This window comes from Tupaia chinensis, unplaced genomic scaffold (genome assembly GCF_000334495.1).
Source record: "Tupaia chinensis unplaced genomic scaffold, TupChi_1.0 Scaffold000212_1, whole genome shotgun sequence".
NCBI classification, from domain to species: Eukaryota; Metazoa; Chordata; class Mammalia; order Scandentia; family Tupaiidae; genus Tupaia; species Tupaia belangeri.
The window spans coordinates 2,861,198-2,879,956 of record NW_006159687.1 but is presented as its reverse complement, the minus strand read 5'-3'; the positions used below and the strand labels follow the sequence as shown (position 1 = coordinate 2,879,956).

General features: G+C 44.5%; 1 protein-coding gene across 1 annotated transcript in view; it reads right to left on the bottom strand.

The window, feature by feature from the left end:
* The window catches only part of ATP11B (ATPase phospholipid transporting 11B (putative)), a 134,797-nt gene that overhangs the window by 70,681 nt on the left and 45,357 nt on the right, over positions 1 to 18,759 (bottom strand). Inside the window, exons 10-13 of the mRNA XM_006147387.1 lie at positions 14,033 to 14,080; positions 8,995 to 9,059; positions 6,353 to 6,434; positions 1,137 to 1,287 (exon numbers count right to left, since the gene is read on the bottom strand). Of these exons, the coding sequence (XP_006147449.1) occupies positions 1,137 to 1,287; positions 6,353 to 6,434; positions 8,995 to 9,059; positions 14,033 to 14,080 (346 nt within the window). The remainder of the gene's footprint in view (positions 1 to 1,136; positions 1,288 to 6,352; positions 6,435 to 8,994; positions 9,060 to 14,032; positions 14,081 to 18,759) is intronic.

Below are 18,759 nucleotides of genomic sequence, written 5' to 3'. Positions count from 1 at the left end.
AACTTAAATCTAACTTTCAGCCACCAGCCTGGTGTGACTGAGGTTACTTTCGGCAAAAAGTACCATTTACACCTTTTGGAGTATCCTTACCCACTCTGCCTCGATCCCTCAAAGTCACACAACTAAAAACTGACTGGAGGGCCAGCAGGTACTATTGATTAAGGTGCCGGATCCCACATGGCTGGCTGAGCGGAAGCGGTGGGCTGAAAAATAGGCCGCATGCATGTGTGCACGCCCAAGAGGAGAGTGGAAGAGAAGGGACTGTGGCATGGCCATCACCCTGGGAGGACATTTTTCACTTTCCCCCTCTCTCTCTTTGTGGCAAGTACATGCGCCCTATGTCAAAAATCTAAAAAAACAAACAAACAAAAAAAAAAAACACTAAAGAAAGAAAGAATAAAATCTAGTCTAACTTAAAACACTACCATTCTTAACTAGAATTGCTACAAAGGAAAACTATTAAGTACACAAGGACAGCCTATTTCAATGGCAAAGTAGCACCATATTTCAGCAAAAAGGCAAGATACATAATTGTGACCGATACTGAAAATAATAGCCCTGTGATTATCAGCTCTGGGGTATTTCAATATGTATATTTTGATCTCAAGTGAAAAGTGAGAATAATTATTACTAGCTGAAGAATATTACTTAATTATTAACTGAAGAATAATTATTTACCAAAATTACAGGTTAAATTCGCTTGGCAATCCATACGTGCATAATCAGTTTAAAACGTTGTGTGACAGAATTTGTGCATTACTCCCTACCATCAAAACTGACAGGTAATAAGACACCTTGAATAATTCAGACAGAAAATAACTTACTCTCTAATTCACCTATAACACAAAGTAAATGGAATTTAAAAATGAACGTGTACTATTAAAGCAGACTGAGAATACAGATGAATTTAAACTTCTGTGGCCATTTTTAACTATCCAAGTCAAGCTAGAAGGAATACAACGGCTTGTACCCTCAACCGCGTGAGCACGCCGGCACGCACGGCGCGCTCTTCATCTGCCTTGCCATCTCGTCACCCTCAGGACTACTGGTCCCACCTATCGGAGGTCACCTCAGAAACATTAACTGTGCCGAACAATGAGGTTTCCTTTCCAGCAGTCAAGAACACCATAAAATACCTTACTACTATTTCTTTGATGTTCTGTTTTTTGGTTATACCAAGGCTCATCCCATTTTTCTTCAGCTTGCCAGGTATATTTCAAGATAGTGCTGATGATGGCTTCAGAAATAAGGATGATTAGGTAAATTATCAAAAATGTATTCATTGACCTGAAGCAAGAAAAAGAGAACATAAAACATCAGTTATGTATATCTTTATTCACTTGCTTGAAAATTAATACTTTTATTAAAAAAGATTTTAAAATATATATGGTATTGCTGTAGCTATTTTAAAGGACAGTCCTTGTTTTCAAGAAATGACCACTTAATAGAATCTATTTCCCAGCCATAAAAGAACCAACACACACAGATAAGACTGAACATTTTTTTAAAAAAAAACTTTTAAAAAAGAATTACTTATTTGTTATTATTTTTCAATTTTATCAGCAGAGAGAGACAGAGAGAAAAAGAGAGAAGGGAAAGGAGAGAAAGCAAGCGACCAGGTCCGGGACTTGAACTGTTGTCAGCCATGTGGGAATTCAGCGCCTTTAACCACCATGCCACCTGCTGCCCCAAGATTGACCATTTTCTACAGCTATGTTCAAAATATGTACAGTAAATGACAGTTCTGGCCAGTCATTTTTGCCACGAGATAATTATTCTGAAATTTTTTACAATTTCAAGGGCCCATCTAATTATAATATAAGCAAAACTAAAAATAACTAGCATTTGTGCAGCATTAAGATTTTATGAAAATCCTGTGAAGAGATTACTATATCTTTTTGACTAATAAAGACCAAAGCTCAAACACTTTCATAAATTCCCCAGAATCACGAAGTCAGAAATGGACATTGGAACCCTCTTCTCTTTACTAGGCAAGCTCAGTGTCACACGTCTTTGATTTTAAGTTTAAACGCAAATTCACCGTGCAGGCAGGTGGCACAGCGATCAAGGCGCTGGACTCCCACGGGGTTGAACAGTCCTCGACCTGACGGCTTAAAACTCGGGCTGGGCGCATGTGTGAGTGTACCCCAAACCCCAAAAGCAGCGCGGAAGGAATGGACTGTAGTCGCGTGACCGTCCCCCTGGGGGTGATCTCTCACGTTCCCGCCTTTTACCTCTCAGGCAAGGACACCTTTTTGCTGTGCTCTACAGCAAAAATCCCTTAAAAATAAAAATTCTTGACACAATTTAAGTAATTTTTATTAAAAATTCAAACACATACAAACAAATAGGATGATATAATGAGTCCCCCTCATCCAACAGCTATTGAGGGAAAATGCAGATTACAGGTTTGGTAAAACCCCGTAAGACAGAAAAATGCTCAAATTTTGATTTCTTCACCCGAGGCCTTCCGTGGTCTAGTCTTACCTTTGTTATGCAGGGAGCGGGTAGCCATCTCTCCCCGCACGGACTCTGCTGTACTTAGAGGAGACTAAAGGAGCGCTTGTCCTTGTGTGTCGGGGGGCAGTGTGCAGCACCTCACCCACAGAACTGCTCACATGTTTACGCATGAGAACACTCGGCTCAAGGCAGAGACCGTCTAAGGCCACAGAGTTACCAAGCACAGGGTCGAAGTTCCAACCTGCACCAGTCTGACTTCCAAGTCTCCACTCCTCATTAGACTAGTATCTCCTCGTTCACCTCCTAGAATGCCCGCTCGATCTCCATTTTCTGTCCTTGCCCATGCTGACTCTCAACAGACACGCTCTCTTTTGGCCTGTATTATTCAACCTACCAATATTTCCCAAAGTTTCATTCAAAAACCACTCCCGGAAGGCCATCTTAATGAGCCTGTTCAACTCTTACTCAGGTCAATGACTAGCACCTGGGTCTTAAGTATTAGTAGTATCATTGCGTGTCAGTGTTAATTCGTAACTTGACTGGAATTTCCAAAATAAAAAGGAATCAATCTTAGAAAACCTAGCACAACAGATCCATAAAAATGACTAAATATTTCTAAATTGAGTTTTCTTTTTTTTGGGAGCGGTTTTCGCTATAGGGCGCATGCGCTCGCCAGACAGAGACAGAGAGACAGAAAGTGAGTAAACACCCCCCAGGGGGGATATGGTCACGCCGCAATCCCTTCTCCTCCATTCTCCTCTTGGGATCTTGGGCACGCACGCACGCACGCACACATGCCCGGCGTGAGTTTAAGCCACCATGTCCGGGACTCGAACCTTGGTCGACTACATGGGAGCCAAGCGACATAGCCATTATGCCAACTTCTGGTTCCCATCTCATTACTTTTTTAAAAACTTCTTATCTGATGTAAAGACTCACAGGCTGTTATAAAAATAGTAGAGTCCCAGGTACCCGTAATGCCGATTCTCCCAACTGTGACATCTTATATAGCGGTAGTACAATATCAACCCAGGAAAGAGACGTCAGAGCACACAGAACTGGAATAACGATGATTTTTTACATTTAAAAACCCTGCATTCACTTGTGTGTGTGTGCAGTTCCACGCAATTTTATCTCACACGTAGATGAATCTAGCCAGCACTATCAAGACACCACACCGTTTTATCACAACAAAGAATTCCCTCATGCTGTGCCACCTGCTTCTCTGTATCCGCACCCACCCCACCACCGTCCTGTCCCTGACAGCCGCTAATCTCTCCACAGCTTTGTCATTTTGAGGGTGTTATAAACTGGAATCACACAGAATGTAATCTTTGAGCTTAACTTTTTTTTTTCTAGTAAGAATAACGCTGTTGAGGCCCATCCAGGCTGCTGCATGTGTGAATCACTCCTTTTGATTGCTGATGAGTGTTCCATTGCCCAGACGTACTGGTTTGCTCACTGCTCACCCACTGAGGGACACTAGCTGTTTCCAGTTTTTTGCTCTTACAGGTGAAGTGTCTAGGGGTGTTCCTGAATGAGTATTTACATCAGCATAAACTTCTTTTCTCTGGGATTAATGCACAGGGTATAGTTACTGGGACATATGGTAAATGATTGCTAGCCTTGATTAACTTTTTTCCCTTAATGAGACAGAGAGAGATGGATTTGTTTTGGACGGGCCTTGCTATGTCATGGTCTAGCCTCAGTTAGCTAGGAGCTCAGGTGCGTGTGCTCCTGTCCAGGCCTGTTCAGGCTGGGCTGCGCAGGCCCAGGGCTCCATGCAGCCTCGACCCCGAGCAACATGCCCGCTGCAGCTGAGTCTGTGTGTTTAATTCTGTAAGAGGCGGCCAAGTCATCCTCCAGAGTGGGAGCACCTGCTTAATTCCCAAGAAAAAGGTACAAGAGGATCATCAGAAAGTTAATGAAACATGTGTATTATGAAAAAAAAAAAAAAAAAACTATTCAAAGGGACCAGCAGTTAGCGTAATGGCTATGTCACTGGACTCCCATGTAGTCGACCGTGGTTCGAGTCCCGGACCTGGCGGCTTAAACTCATGCTGGGCACATGTGCGTGCGTGCTTAAGATCCCAGGAGGAGAAGGGATTGCGGCGTGGCCATCCCCCCTGGGGGGTGATTTCTCGCTTTCTGTCTCTCTTCTGTCTGTCTGGCGAGCGCACGTGCCCTATAGCAAAAACATCTCTCCAAGAAAAAAGAAGAAGAAGAAGAAAAAACTATTCAAGAGGGAACAGCAGGTGGCATGGTGGTTAAGGTGCTGGACACTCCCACATGGCTGACCATGGTTCCAGTCCTGGACCGGATGGCTTGCTTATGAAAAGTCTTAAGGACAATACTCTGAAGAAATCAGCAGTTTACAGATGAGTAACTTCATTAAGATACCTTACTGAACTGTGAGAGCTGACGGGCTTTGGTTGAACGCTTCTGACGGCCTATGTGAAGAATCATCTGTCTTCCAGGAGGACAAGCTCGCACTTCCTGCTCGCTAATGTTTATACCTTTCATTTCTTTTGTGTCGGGCTGAACGAGGCTTCCAGAATCAGTATAAGAAGAGGCGGAGGGAAGTTATTCTGTGCACGGGCTCCTAGTGAGACACGTGCCTTGCAACCACTTCCCCGAGCTCTGGCTTGTCCACTGCTTTTCTTAACAGTCTTTTGAGGTGCAGGTGTTTAAAAATCTTTTTGTTGTTTCCTTCTTTCTTCCATGAGTGAGAGAGACAAAAAGGCAGAAAAGGGCGAGGGGAGAGAGAGAGACAGACAGGACCCCAGTGGGGCCCCACACTGCAGCCCACTGCCGACGTCGGCTGGCCCAGACCCTGGCCCCGTGTGCATGCCCAGTGTACACGAGTTCATGGGAGGCGGACTCTGGACCTTCCCACGTAGATCACGCCTTGCAAGGCATCGTGCGGTCACTGCACTACTGTCGGGCCCAGGTTTTCTTTTCTTTCAGCCCTGAGAAGTTATTTTACTGTCATCCGCCCTCTGATGTTTCTGATAAGAACCGGAGCACTGGGCTGCCACTCAGCCAGCCCGGCTGGAGCTGCGGCTGGTTTCTGGCCAAACCCACGGGGGTCTCCTTGGCACATGCAGTTTCAGTATTCGGCCAAGGACTTGGGCAAGGATTTATGTGCAGGTTTTGGAGCTCACTCCCTTTTGCGGCCCCCCAGCTTCCTAGCTGCTCTTCCAGCTCTGCGTCACACCCTCTGAAACTTCACTCCAGTGAAGCTCAAACTGGAGCACACACTGGCGGAGGGCACGGGCAGGAAGTACCACCCTTTGCTGTCGTCCGTCACCTCTCACGATCAGATGCCTTCCCGGTCGATGTCGTCTTCTGGTCATCAGAGTTGTTAATGAAAACAAATGTTTTTTTCCTAGAGCTTTAGCTATTATCTACAGGAGGGTTAGTCTGAGCTAGTGATTCTATTTACCCAACACTATTTATTTTGAAAGTCATACTTCAGCACCGGCTATGTGCTCAACACAATGTGGACTGTACCAGCATACAGAAATACAAGAACTATTCCTGGGACCAGAGGATGGCGTAACGGTTACCCTGCTGGACTGCCACATAGCTGACAGAGGTCTGAGTCCTGGACCTGGAGGCTTCAAACTCACGCTGCGTGTGCGTGTGTGCCCAAGATCCCGAGAGGAGAATGGAGGAGAAGGGACTGTGGGGTGGCCACCCCCGGGATGACTCCTCACTGTCTCTCTGGTAAGTGCACATGCTCTATTGCAAAACTATTCCTGTTTCCAAGGATAATATCCTGTTCACTCAACTTGTGTATTGTTACACACAAAATGTTTGATATATATATGAATAATTAACATAAACAGAGCTATAATTATGCGTAAATAAATGAAGACAGTTTTCTTACTTTTCAACTGCAGATCGTTTCTGTGATTTGCTCTTGTAATTTAATGCCATTTTAGTTTCCATTCCAGTGTAGATAGCCACACCTGCAACACAGAACAAACCTTAGGGACTAGCTACACTTAGACGGTGTAACAGTTATGTCGCTGGACTCCCACAATGTTAACTGTGGTTCAAGTCCTGGACCCAGCGGCTTAAAACTCACACTGGGCACACGGACGTGCATGCCCAAAATCCAGAGAGGAGAATGGAAGAGAAAGGACTAAGGCATGGCCATCCCTCCTGGGGGATGATTTCTTGCTTCTTGTCTCTCCAGCAAGCACATATGCCCTATAGCGAAAATCTCTCAAAAACAAACAAACAAATAAAACCAACAACAAAAACAAAAACCAAAACCACTCACTATCATCAAAGCTTTTAATAAAAGGTCTTTTCTGAAAGTTGTTATAATTTGGTTTTTCCTTAAGTCTTTTCATTTTTTAAAGTCTCTCCAAGCCCCATTTTGAGAAATCCCAGTCACTCAGTTTACTGGACGGGGAAGGCCATAGGGACCTTCCTGAATTAATAGAGATCTGAATGAACGTGGTTATTATCAGGGTTGGAAGTGATGGGGGAAAATAATTTGGAAAGTTAAAGAGGGCAGGGAGGGCCATTAGAGATGAAGCAAACGGTGTTAACAAAAAATGCCTCATAGAATTATTATAAGGTCTATATGAAAAAAAAAAATCAGCAAAATATGTACAAATAGGTGATCGATAAAAGTTTGCTCCTGCCCCTAAACAGCGAGCTCTGAGTACAGTACCCATTATGCCCTCTTTCTGAAGACTAGGCCTGGAATTTCCATCAATGGAATGGTTCTTAAAGGCAGGTGTTACGATTCTAATGACAAAAGGGCACTAACATGATAGAAATGTGTGAAAAGAGCCGGAATGCTACAACAGGGGAAGGGGAGTTAAAGCAAGGAGAGGTCAGACTCATGTAACCGCACTCAGATACATGTTCCCACAGTGAGCGGAAGCCAACCCTGCTTTGAATTTTCCTATGAAAAATGCATCATGACTTTTCCGACGACCTTACATCTCTTTATAGCTATAGCAAAATATAATACAATTTACCATTTTCAACATTTTGCAGTACACAGTTCTGAGGCATTTAGTACACTCAAAATTCTGGGCACCAATCCTTACTGTCCAACCAGAAAACCTGTCACCAACCGCAGAGACCCCTTCCCCATGCAATGACCGCTCGGGGAACACCTCATCTGCCTAGGCCTCCATGAACTTGAGGACTGGAGGCACTTCAAACAGAGGCATCAGTATGCGGCCTTCTGTGCCGGCGTTCTTTCGCCCAACACAGTGTCTCCACGGGTTACCCACGTTACAGCAGGTATTAGTACCTCACTCCTTTTTATGACTTTAATACTCCATTTTACGGATATATCGCATCTTGTTTGTTCACTCCTTATGAACATTTGGGGGGTCTCAGTCTTTGGCTACTGTAATAGTGCTGCTATGAACATTTAAAACGTGCGTAACTGACAAGTGGCTGCACGTGTGTGGGGTACGAAGTGGTGCCCACTGGGAAATGAGCAGATCAGAGCGATCAGCTAACCTACCACGCAGATAGCCACCGTTCCTCCGTGCTGGGAACATCTGAGAGCCCCTTCTTTAGCTACTGTAAATACATGATACATGACCAGTAACTACAGTCCCTACTGTGTGCAGAACAAAGACCTCTTCGGCCTGTTAGCGGCGCACACGGATAAAGCGCCATGGACATTCTTGTTCAAGCTCCTGTTTGGACACCACCAACACCTAGGGTGTCTATACAGAGCTGGACTCCTGAGTCGTAGGTTTAACTTATTGAAAAAACTGTCGGACGGTTTCTCATAGCAGCTATCACATTTTACACTCCGTCAGCAATCGACAAGGGTTCCCATTTCTCCACATCCTTGCCAAGCTTATTTTCCTTCTTTTCCTCTGATATGTGGATTTCTTTCTCACAGAGCCCAGTACTGAGAGAGACCTGGTACAGGTAATAGGGAACAGAATAAAGAAGAGGTCCTCAAAGGCTGAGGACGGCCAGTGGACGAAACACTGAAACGGGAGGGGCTCAAGGCTGTCGGCCTCGCAAAGGGCAGTCGATGCCGAGGACAGACTGCATTACTTCAGACCTGCAAGGCAAGAGCGCTCTCGCCCGTCACTCTGGATCCAGGCAGGGCCTGCTGTAACAGCTCCCGGTAGTCAGCGGTCAGTAGGAGTGAAGGGGTCAGCAGGTACTAACCCAATCGAAGGGTAGCCAAGCTCGAATTACGAAAGTGGCTTACTGCACCAAGGTACCAGATTACCCTGGGCACCACCCTCCACCACTAGATTTGCCCGCACTGCCCTCTCAGCACTGGGTTTCACAAGTACTCATAGAGCAAACTTCAGAGCAACGTAAGGCTAGTCTATAAAGACAGGCATAAATAACAAAAACGAACACGAAACTGTATTAATGTTACCTTTGTAAGAAAATTTCATCACAGACGACACTTAATTAAGTAAAAAGTTATACAACCAAAAGACTACAAATGTCCTTTTAAAAACAGTTTGTATACACTATCAACTCAAATCACAAATTTAAAATTTTTAATTAAGTACATACCAAAAATTTCTTTTGTGTTTTTTAATCTGGCTCCACGAAGCAAGAGACTCTCTGGACCTGAAGGTCTAGGAAAAAAAAAAAAAATAGGCAGAGATCATTGAATATATTAAAAATTCCATTTATTAAAAAAATGGCTTCTTCGATAGTTGTTTCTTAAGTTACAGCGGATGACACTGCTTTAACATAAAACTGCCTAGGCCAACCATGATGTTAGTGAGTGAAACAACAGACGCTTGCTTTAGCTTTTCGGTCACTTTATCATTAGTGGCTCAAAAATAAAACGATGCATGTAAATAAATTCACAAAGCCACTAGTTTTGAAATTTTAAACACGGAATATAACAAAGTCAAAGTTAAGCAGTGATCTAAAAAATGTTTAGCAGAAGATGATTTTCTTAACTTTTTGAGCAACATTAATAACAGCCTCAGAAAGAAACGGAGAATTAAAATGCAATGTAAACATAAGCTGTAGTATGATTTGTGTATAAGTGCATGATTTACACACAATTAAAACTAGGCTGGATTATAATATAAGGTAGAAAGTACGTTAGTGCTTTTTCTAGGCAAGACCTCACAATACAATTCGACTACTTGCATTGCATATTCCTGGAGCTCAGGTCTTCTTGCTGTGTGAATTTCTCCCCATGAAGGAGATATAAAATGACAAGGCGTAACTATTAATAGAAAGGAAATTGTATCTTCTTAGTGCCAGCCAAATGATCAGAGTCTGTTATGGATAAGTTTAAGTCTCTGTTGACAATCCTTACGCACTTACACAGTCATCAGAATCAGACAGAACCTGAATCATTTATGAAGATTTCTGCAAACTAGAACACTGTAAAAATACTATGAGCCGGGACCAGCAGTTGGCGTAATGGCTGCATCGCCGGACTCCCCAGTAGTCAACAAGTCCCAGACCCGGTGGCTTAAACTCACACTGGGTTCATGTGCGTGCATGCCCAAAATCCCGAGAGCAGAATGGAGAAGGGATTACAGCATGGCCATCCCCCTGGGGGGTGATTTCTCATCTTCTCTCTGTCTTTCTGGTGAGGGCATGCACCCTAAAGCAATATCTCTCTAAAAATGAATAAATAAATAAATGCTATGAGCCAAGGAGGAACAGGTGTTTAAGACATGGTTAAGGAGTGCGATTTTATTACAGTCGTATTGAGTCTACTCCATGGATATTTCTGCAAAAATCGATGTGGCAGCTATTCATGAGCTATATAATAGCTTTTCCAGGTGGTGTTGGTTCTCCGAGTTCACAGCGGCACATAAAATTGAGATATAATGAAGGCCTCAGATAATAAGATAAGCCATCAGTTCTCTAGCTGCTTCTCGGTTCTTTCTGTATTTTTTTAACCATTCTAGAGGTTTAAGTAACATAACTGCTGTTTTCTTCAACCAGCAACAGTATCTTAATGCAATTCAGAATACACACCCATACATTTCCCACTATTTCAGTATAGAAATCAAGACAGTCTAATCCAGTTTCTCAGCAAGGGTCCTGCACATCAAGTCTTGCTATTCTGGGGTTTATTGAGCATGTCGTTATCTTAATGTTAACTAAAAATGTGAATCAGTGGGAACCAGCAGTTAGCGTAATGACTATGTCGCTGGACTCCCACATAGTCGACCGCGGTTCGTGTCCCGGACCCGGTGGCTTAAAACTCACACCGGGCGCGTGTGCGTGCGTGCCCAAGATCCCGAGAGGAGAATGGAGAAGGGATTGCGGCGTGACCATCCCCCCTGGGGGGTGATTTTTCGCTTTCTGTCTCTCTGTCTCTCTCTGTCTTTCTGGCGAACGCATGCGCCCTATAGCAAAAACCTCTCAAAAAAAAGTGCATCAGTGCTGATGCCTATTTTGGGAGGCTGGTCCCGAAGATTTCATTAAAAAGTACTCATGGGCCAGCAGGGGGCGCAGTGGTTAAGGCGCCCGACTCCCACGTGGCTGGCCGTGCTTCACATGCCAGGCCTGAGAGCCTGAAAGCCACTCCGCGGGCATGCATGTGCGTGCCCGAAGTCCCGGAGAGAACGGGAGAAGGAAGTGTGGCGGGGACCTCCTCCCTGAAGGGTGACTTTGCACGCTCCCTCTCTCTTGTCTCTCTGTCTCTCTCCAGTGAGCACACATGCCCTATGGCAAAAACCTTAAAAAACAAACAAAAAACTCAATTCTGTCAGTGACGCATTTCATGCAACCAGTATAAATTGAACATATTCCCTCTCAGAAGAGAAGTAGGATGCCCAATTTGATTAGAAATTCGAGAGCCGATTCCAAGACTGATTTTAAATTAGGCCTTATAAATAAGAAACAATGTAATACCATTCTATCAGCAAATCTTGGGACTGACCCAAAATAATTCATTTAGGTGTCAGAAATTAACTTGAATACTGAGTGAAAACAAGCCACACCAACCAACCAAGCAAAAAACTACCAGAAGAATAAGTGGTCTGGATTTGCTCTTAAACACTGTAGCTTACACTACATTATTTTGAAACAAAGAAAACAGCATTTATACTTGCTAAACATTCCATAAAACATTTTAATATTCTTTAAGTATTTGTTGTGAGTTTAAATTAGTAAGTATCTGAATAGAAGCAGCTGTTGCCTTTTAATATTACTATCTTATTAGTAAAAAGGAAATATAAATACACAAACTTACGAATTTATTTTTGTATCAGTTCATAGGATTTGCTTCTTTCTCATCTACTGCTGCTCAGCTGATGCAATGCTAACTGCTTTCCAATGAGACCTTTTCAGGATGTACGGCTTCTTTAACTTTTTAATTCCTCCCCCGGACAGTTCCCACTTAAAAGTAATTAGGTAATGTGAATTTATAATTACCTTACAATTTCTTCCATTTGTTGAGTTATAATCATTCGCCCCATGAATCTATAAAAAAAATTCATATTACAAAAATATTTATTGAGGACATCAATGGGTGGGACATTTTAGTGTTAGTGCTTTTTTTGATTTTTGCCGTATGGCATGTGCCCTCCTGTCGCGATCTCTTCTTCTCCATTCTCCTCCTGGGATTTTGGGCAGCTTGCACACATGCCTGCTAGAGTTTCAGGCTACCAGGTCCAGACATCGAACCGCGGTCGGCCACGTGGGAGTCCAGCACCCAACCCCTGCGCCACCTGCTGGCCCCTTTGGTGCTACTCTTACAAAGAAAATTCCAATCTGTTGCCTACTATATTAATTGTCCAATATCCATGCTAGAAATTATAAAAATACTTACCATCCTTACACTTTAAAAAACTTAAGATTCTTGCTACCTGTACACTCCAGATATTAACGACGTGAAGAATGAAAAAATATTTCCAAATGGCAATGCAAGTGTTATGTATTATTATTCGTTTGGTCATCGTGAGAGTTTACAACTGCTACATGAAAATGCATACATTAGCCAGCAATGAGTGTTCACGTCCTTCAGTACTGGAGTGCAGCTTCCACAGAAAAGGCTCCCGCTGTGATCTCCACTCACTCAACAATGTTTACTTCTTTTCTTTTCTTTTTTTTAGAGGTTTTTGCTATAGGGTGCATTCGCTTGCCAGAGAGACAGAGAGAAACAGAGAGACAGAAAGCGAGAAATCACCCCCAGGGGGGATGGCCATGCCGCAATCCCTTCTCCTCCATTCTCCTCTCAGGATCTTAGGCACGCATGCACACGTGCTCGGTGTGAGGTTTAGCCACCGGGCCCAGGACTCAAACCGCGGTTGACTACGTGGGAGTCCAGCGACGTAGCCATTACACTAACTGCTGGTCTCAGTCAACAATGTTTACTGAGAAACTACTATGTCTGAGTGGAGATGGGCGAGGTGGTGGGGAGTGGTGGGGAGCCCAGTAAGCAAACACCTACCGACAGGTTGCAGAGCTTCTTTTTAACCGAGAGTCACATTCAGTCTTTTCAGGGCCGGAAATCTAAAGTGACCTGGTATAAGTCTAGCCTTGGACAATGGCTCTAGCTTCCACCTGAACTGCAACCTTGGGCGGTACTTCACATTCACCTTCAGGCAGAGGAGCATCAAGGGTCCCTCCCAAATGTCCCACTGTCCCTCCTGCTCCAGGCCGCGGGTCCCTTCCCCCTGGAAAGCTTTGGCTTCACTGTTCCCTGTTAGTCTCATTTCTACTCCCTTCAGCTGCCCACATCGGGAGCAGGGACTGTTCTTTATTCTCTCCCCTTAATGGAGTTTTATGTAGCCCTGGCTCCAAGTCCCGGAGAGAACGGGAGAAGGAAGTGTGGCGGGGACCTCCTCCCTGAAGGGTGACTTTGCACGCTCCCTCTCTCTTGTCTCTCTGTCTCTCTCCAGTGAGCACACATGCCCTATGGCAAAAACCTTAAAAAACAAACAAAAAACTCAATTCTGTCAGTGACGCATTTCATGCAACCAGTATAAATTGAACATATTCCCTCTCAGAAGAGAAGTAGGATGCCCAATTTGATTAGAAATTCGAGAGCCGATTCCAAGACTGATTTTAAATTAGGCCTTATAAATAAGAAACAATGTAATACCATTCTATCAGCAAATCTTGGGACTGACCCAAAATAATTCATTTAGGTGTCAGAAATTAACTTGAATACTGAGTGAAAACAAGCCACACCAACCAACCAAGCAAAAAACTACCAGAAGAATAAGTGGTCTGGATTTGCTCTTAAACACTGTAGCTTACACTACATTATTTTGAAACAAAGAAAACAGCATTTATACTTGCTAAACATTCCATAAAACATTTTAATATTCTTTAAGTATTTGTTGTGAGTTTAAATTAGTAAGTATCTGAATAGAAGCAGCTGTTGCCTTTTAATATTACTATCTTATTAGTAAAAAGGAAATATAAATACACAAACTTACGAATTTATTTTTGTATCAGTTCATAGGATTTGCTTCTTTCTCATCTACTGCTGCTCAGCTGATGCAATGCTAACTGCTTTCCAATGAGACCTTTTCAGGATGTACGGCTTCTTTAACTTTTTAATTCCTCCCCCGGACAGTTCCCACTTAAAAGTAATTAGGTAATGTGAATTTATAATTACCTTACAATTTCTTCCATTTGTTGAGTTATAATCATTCGCCCCATGAATCTATAAAAAAAATTCATATTACAAAAATATTTATTGAGGACATCAATGGGTGGGACATTTTAGTGTTAGTGCTTTTTTTGATTTTTGCCGTATGGCATGTGCCCTCCTGTCGCGATCTCTTCTTCTCCATTCTCCTCCTGGGATTTTGGGCAGCTTGCACACATGCCTGCTAGAGTTTCAGGCTACCAGGTCCAGACATCGAACCGCGGTCGGCCACGTGGGAGTCCAGCACCCAACCCCTGCGCCACCTGCTGGCCCCTTTGGTGCTACTCTTACAAAGAAAATTCCAATCTGTTGCCTACTATATTAATTGTCCAATATCCATGCTAGAAATTATAAAAATACTTACCATCCTTACACTTTAAAAAACTTAAGATTCTTGCTACCTGTATACTCCAGATATTAACGACGTGAAGAATGAAAAATATTTCCAAATGGCAATGCAAGTGTTATGTATTATTATTAGTTTGGTCATCGTGAGAGTTTACAACTGCTACATGAAAATGCATACATTAGCCAGCAATGAGTGTTCACGTCCTTCAGTACTGGAGTGCAGCTTCCACAGAAAAGGCTCCCGCTGTGATCTCCACTCACTCAACAATGTTTACTTCTTTTCTTTTCTTTTTTTTAGAGGTTTTTGCTATAGGGTGCATTCGCTTGCCAGAGAGACAGAGAGAAACAGAGAGACAGAAAGCGAGAAATCACCCCCAGGGGGGATGGCCATGCCGCAATCCCTTCTCCTCCATTCTCCTCTCAGGATCTTAGGCACGCACGCACACGTGCTCGATGTGAGTTTAGGGACCGGGCCCGGGACTCAAACCGCGGTTGACTACATGGGAGTCCAGCGACGTAGCCATTACGCTAACTGCTGGTCTCAGTCAACAATGTTTACTGAGAAACTACTATGTCTGAGTGGAGATGGGCGAGGTGGTGGGGAGTGGTGGGGAGCCCAGTAAGCAAACACCTACCGACAGGTTGCAGAGCTTCTTTTTAACCGAGAGTCACATTCAGTCTTTTCAGGGCCGGAAATCTAAAGTGACCTGGTATAATGGATTCCATAGTCTAGCCTTGGACAATGGCTCTAGCTTCCACCTGAACTGCAACCTTGGGCGGTACTTCACATTCACCTTCAGGCAGAGGAGCATCAAGGGTCCCTCCCAAATGTCCCACTGTCCCTCCTGCTCCAGGCCGCGGGTCCCTTCCCCCTGGAAAGCTTTGGCTTCACTGTTCCCTGTTAGTCTCATTTCTACTCCCTTCAGCTGCCCACATCGGGAGCAGGGACTGTTCTTTATTCTCTCCCCTTAATGGAGTTTTATGTAGCCCTGGCTCCAGCCTAGACTTTGGGTACAGATGCAAAGACCTGGAGAAGCCTGACGCCCTTCAGAGGGGACCCGTCGTCCGTATTCCTCTCCTAGTCGTCCCTGCGAGCCTCGACTCTACGGCACCTCGGCACCTCTGTCCCAGCCCACCCTGGGTCACCTCACCTCACCTCAGGCACCTCTCTGTCCAAACCCACCCTGGGTCACCTCATCTTGTACCTTCTCTTTTCCTCCAACTTTGCACTTGGGTCTGTTTTTCAAAGCAGAAATAGCTGCAATGTTTTCTTTTGTAATTGTGAAAACTATGTACACGCTCAAACACATATATTTTATGAATGCTTCAAATAACAATAAAAAAATCAGAAGGGAAGTGATTACAGAGAGATAAACACTGCTAATATTCTGGGGTATGTTCCATGTACATGCAGGTATAAGCATACATCTCCCATAACGACGAGACCACACCGTACGTACATTGCTGACGCTTCCCTCCTCAGCTAACACGTCCCACTGAGCACACGTACAGGTTCGCGTATCTCGCATGTGAGACCTTTGCACATTTAAAAAAATTAATTTAAAATTTTTTTGCCATAGGGCATGTGTGCTCACCAGGGAGAAAAAGAAAGAGGCAGTGAGAAAGTGACAAATCATCCCCAGGGGGAATGGTCACGCTGCAATCTCTTGTCCCCATCCTCCTCTTGGGATTGTAGCCATGTGCACACACGCGCCCAGCATGATCTTCAAGCCACCAGGCCAGGACTCAAACCGCAGTCGGCCATGTGGGAGTCTAGCACCCTAACTACCATGCCACCTGCTAGCCCCAAGACCGTTAGTGTTTTAGGGTTTTGATTTTTCCCTTTATTTTGGACATCTATGCATATTCATAATGAACTATCTTGGGGATGGAACGCAAATCTAAACATGAAATTCACTTACGTTCCGTTTTACATTTACTTTGTACATACAGCTTCAAAGTAACTTCACACAGCATTTTTGTACTGTAGTGTTCTGATAGCACACGAGGTCAGGTGCGGGGTTTCCCACTGGTAGCATCGTGTGACATTCAAAAAGGTCAGATTTTGGAGCATTTCAATTTCAGATTAGGGATGCTTGACCTGTATCTATGTTATTATTAGTATTTTTTTAAGTTTATTCATTTATTCCATGAGTGACGAAGAGAGAGAGATGGAGAAAGAAATGAAAAACCCAAACAGGGCCCCAACACCAAGATCTACACCTAGCTTGTCAGCCACCCCCCAACACCAAGGCCTACAACTAGCCTGTCACCCACCTCCCCCAACACCAAGGCCTACACCTAACTTGTCAGCCACTCCCTCAACACCAAGGCCCAGACCTAGCTTGTCAACCACTCCCAACACCAAGATCCACACCTCGCTTGTCAGTCACCTCCTGAGGCGCTGAATCGGTTAGCCAAAGACGGCCCATCATAGCTATGGGACTCTCCAATGATGGGTAAGAATGGACATATGGTTCCATAAACGACTCCAACCTAAGACAGGCACGATTCCCCCAGGTCTTTTCCTCATCTCTCAAATTAAAACAGAGAGGGGGGATATGTGGGAGGCTGCGCACCAGTGAATATTGCCGGTTTCTCAGAAAGCAAACAATTACACAATGCCAAAAGCCATGTTTGGCTTCCCTTCAAAACCTGACCTTCGAAACCTTGCTCTGATTGGCCACTAGAATCCCTCAGATTTGCATATCCGGCAACTCATGATTGGTCCAAAAGCAACCAATCATAAATCACCTTTTACAACCAATCACGGCCCACCGTTTACAACCAATCATGGCCCACCAGTGTGTATATAACCACGATGCCTGGCCCACAGTAGCCAGACAACCAGGAAGACGACACAGACAACCAGGAAGACGACGACCTGGAGAGCCTGAAGAGCTGAAACACCGCAGTCTCCAGACGACCCTGAACACCCTGAAGAGCTGTAACACTACATCGTCTCCAGATGACCCTGAGGAGTTGTGACACCGCGTCATCTCCATACTGCTCACAATAGACGACGCAACCCTGAAGAGTTGTAACACTGCGTCGTCTCAGTGCTGTACCTTGCTGCTCACAATAAACAGACGACACTGAATACATTGTGTCATTTCTGTGTTGTAACACTACACCGCTTGTCCTGGCTCTCACTCCTTCACTCAGGAAACCTGTTCTACTGTCCCCCCGGGTCGGCACAGGTCCTGTGACAAATGTTTCTTAAAAAAAGAAAGAGAATTAAAGCAGCCAAGCAGAGAGAAAAAGGGGGCTATTATGGAACAGACACCAGCTGAGGCTGCTCCTCAACAGAAGAGCCTCCTAGTTTTGCTCCTTTCAGTGATTTCGCAGAGATGGTTATTATGACTCTCCCAATAAACTATTGAGGGCTCTTAAAAAATACAACCCCGATCAGTAAACAGGCTAAGGGGTAGGAACTTACAGCGTTTAAGGGGAGAAATTAATAAACAGAAAACGTTTAGCCTTGTAACATAACATCCAAATTAAAATCTGAACTTAAGCTCTCTGAGCTGGCCCACCCGTGTGCTAAAGCACCCAGCCCGCTGTGTTCTGCTCGCTGCCCTGCGGCCCAGCTTGCGTCTACACCTGCCTGCCCGTCAAGGTTCCAGCAGAGACGACGAAAACACCATTTCAGATGGAGCACGCCATGGAAAACCATGCTAACACTTCACAGACTTGCTGGGACAAAGGCTACTTGACAAAGGAGGACTGAGTGTGTCCATGGAAAAGGGGTCTCCAGGACTTCTGGCTGTGGATGAAGTAATGGAGGACTCAGACCAATGCCAAGACGGCACCACGGGCTTCCAGAGCTTTCTCTCTGACTGCAGGCCTCACCAGGGCATGCAACATTCTGCAGTGCCCACAGACCGGAAGCAGGCAGGGCCGAACAAGGGCTCCTATCCTGCGAAGAGCTCTCCTGCGGGGCACTCGAATCCACCTCGCAGCTCCCGTATGAGGATCCCATGAGCTGATCAGGACCCTGAGAAAATGTACAACAAAAACGTGACCCCCGTTGGACAAGCAGAGAAACAAAAACGAATAAAATATCAGCTAAGCTTTTGATTTTTATATTGTTTACATCCTCTTGACCTCAATAAATAAAATCTTTTCACAGTTCCAAAAAGAAAAAAAAAATGAAGAATTTAAAATTATGTTCTAGGGAACCAGCAGTTAGCGTAATGGCTATGTCGCTGGACTCCCACGTAGTCGACCGCGGTTCACATCCCGGACCCAGTGGCTTAAAACTCACGCCGGGCGTGTGTGCGTGCATGCCCAAGATCCCGAGAGGAGAATGGAGGAGAAGGGATTGCGGCGTGACCATCCCCCCG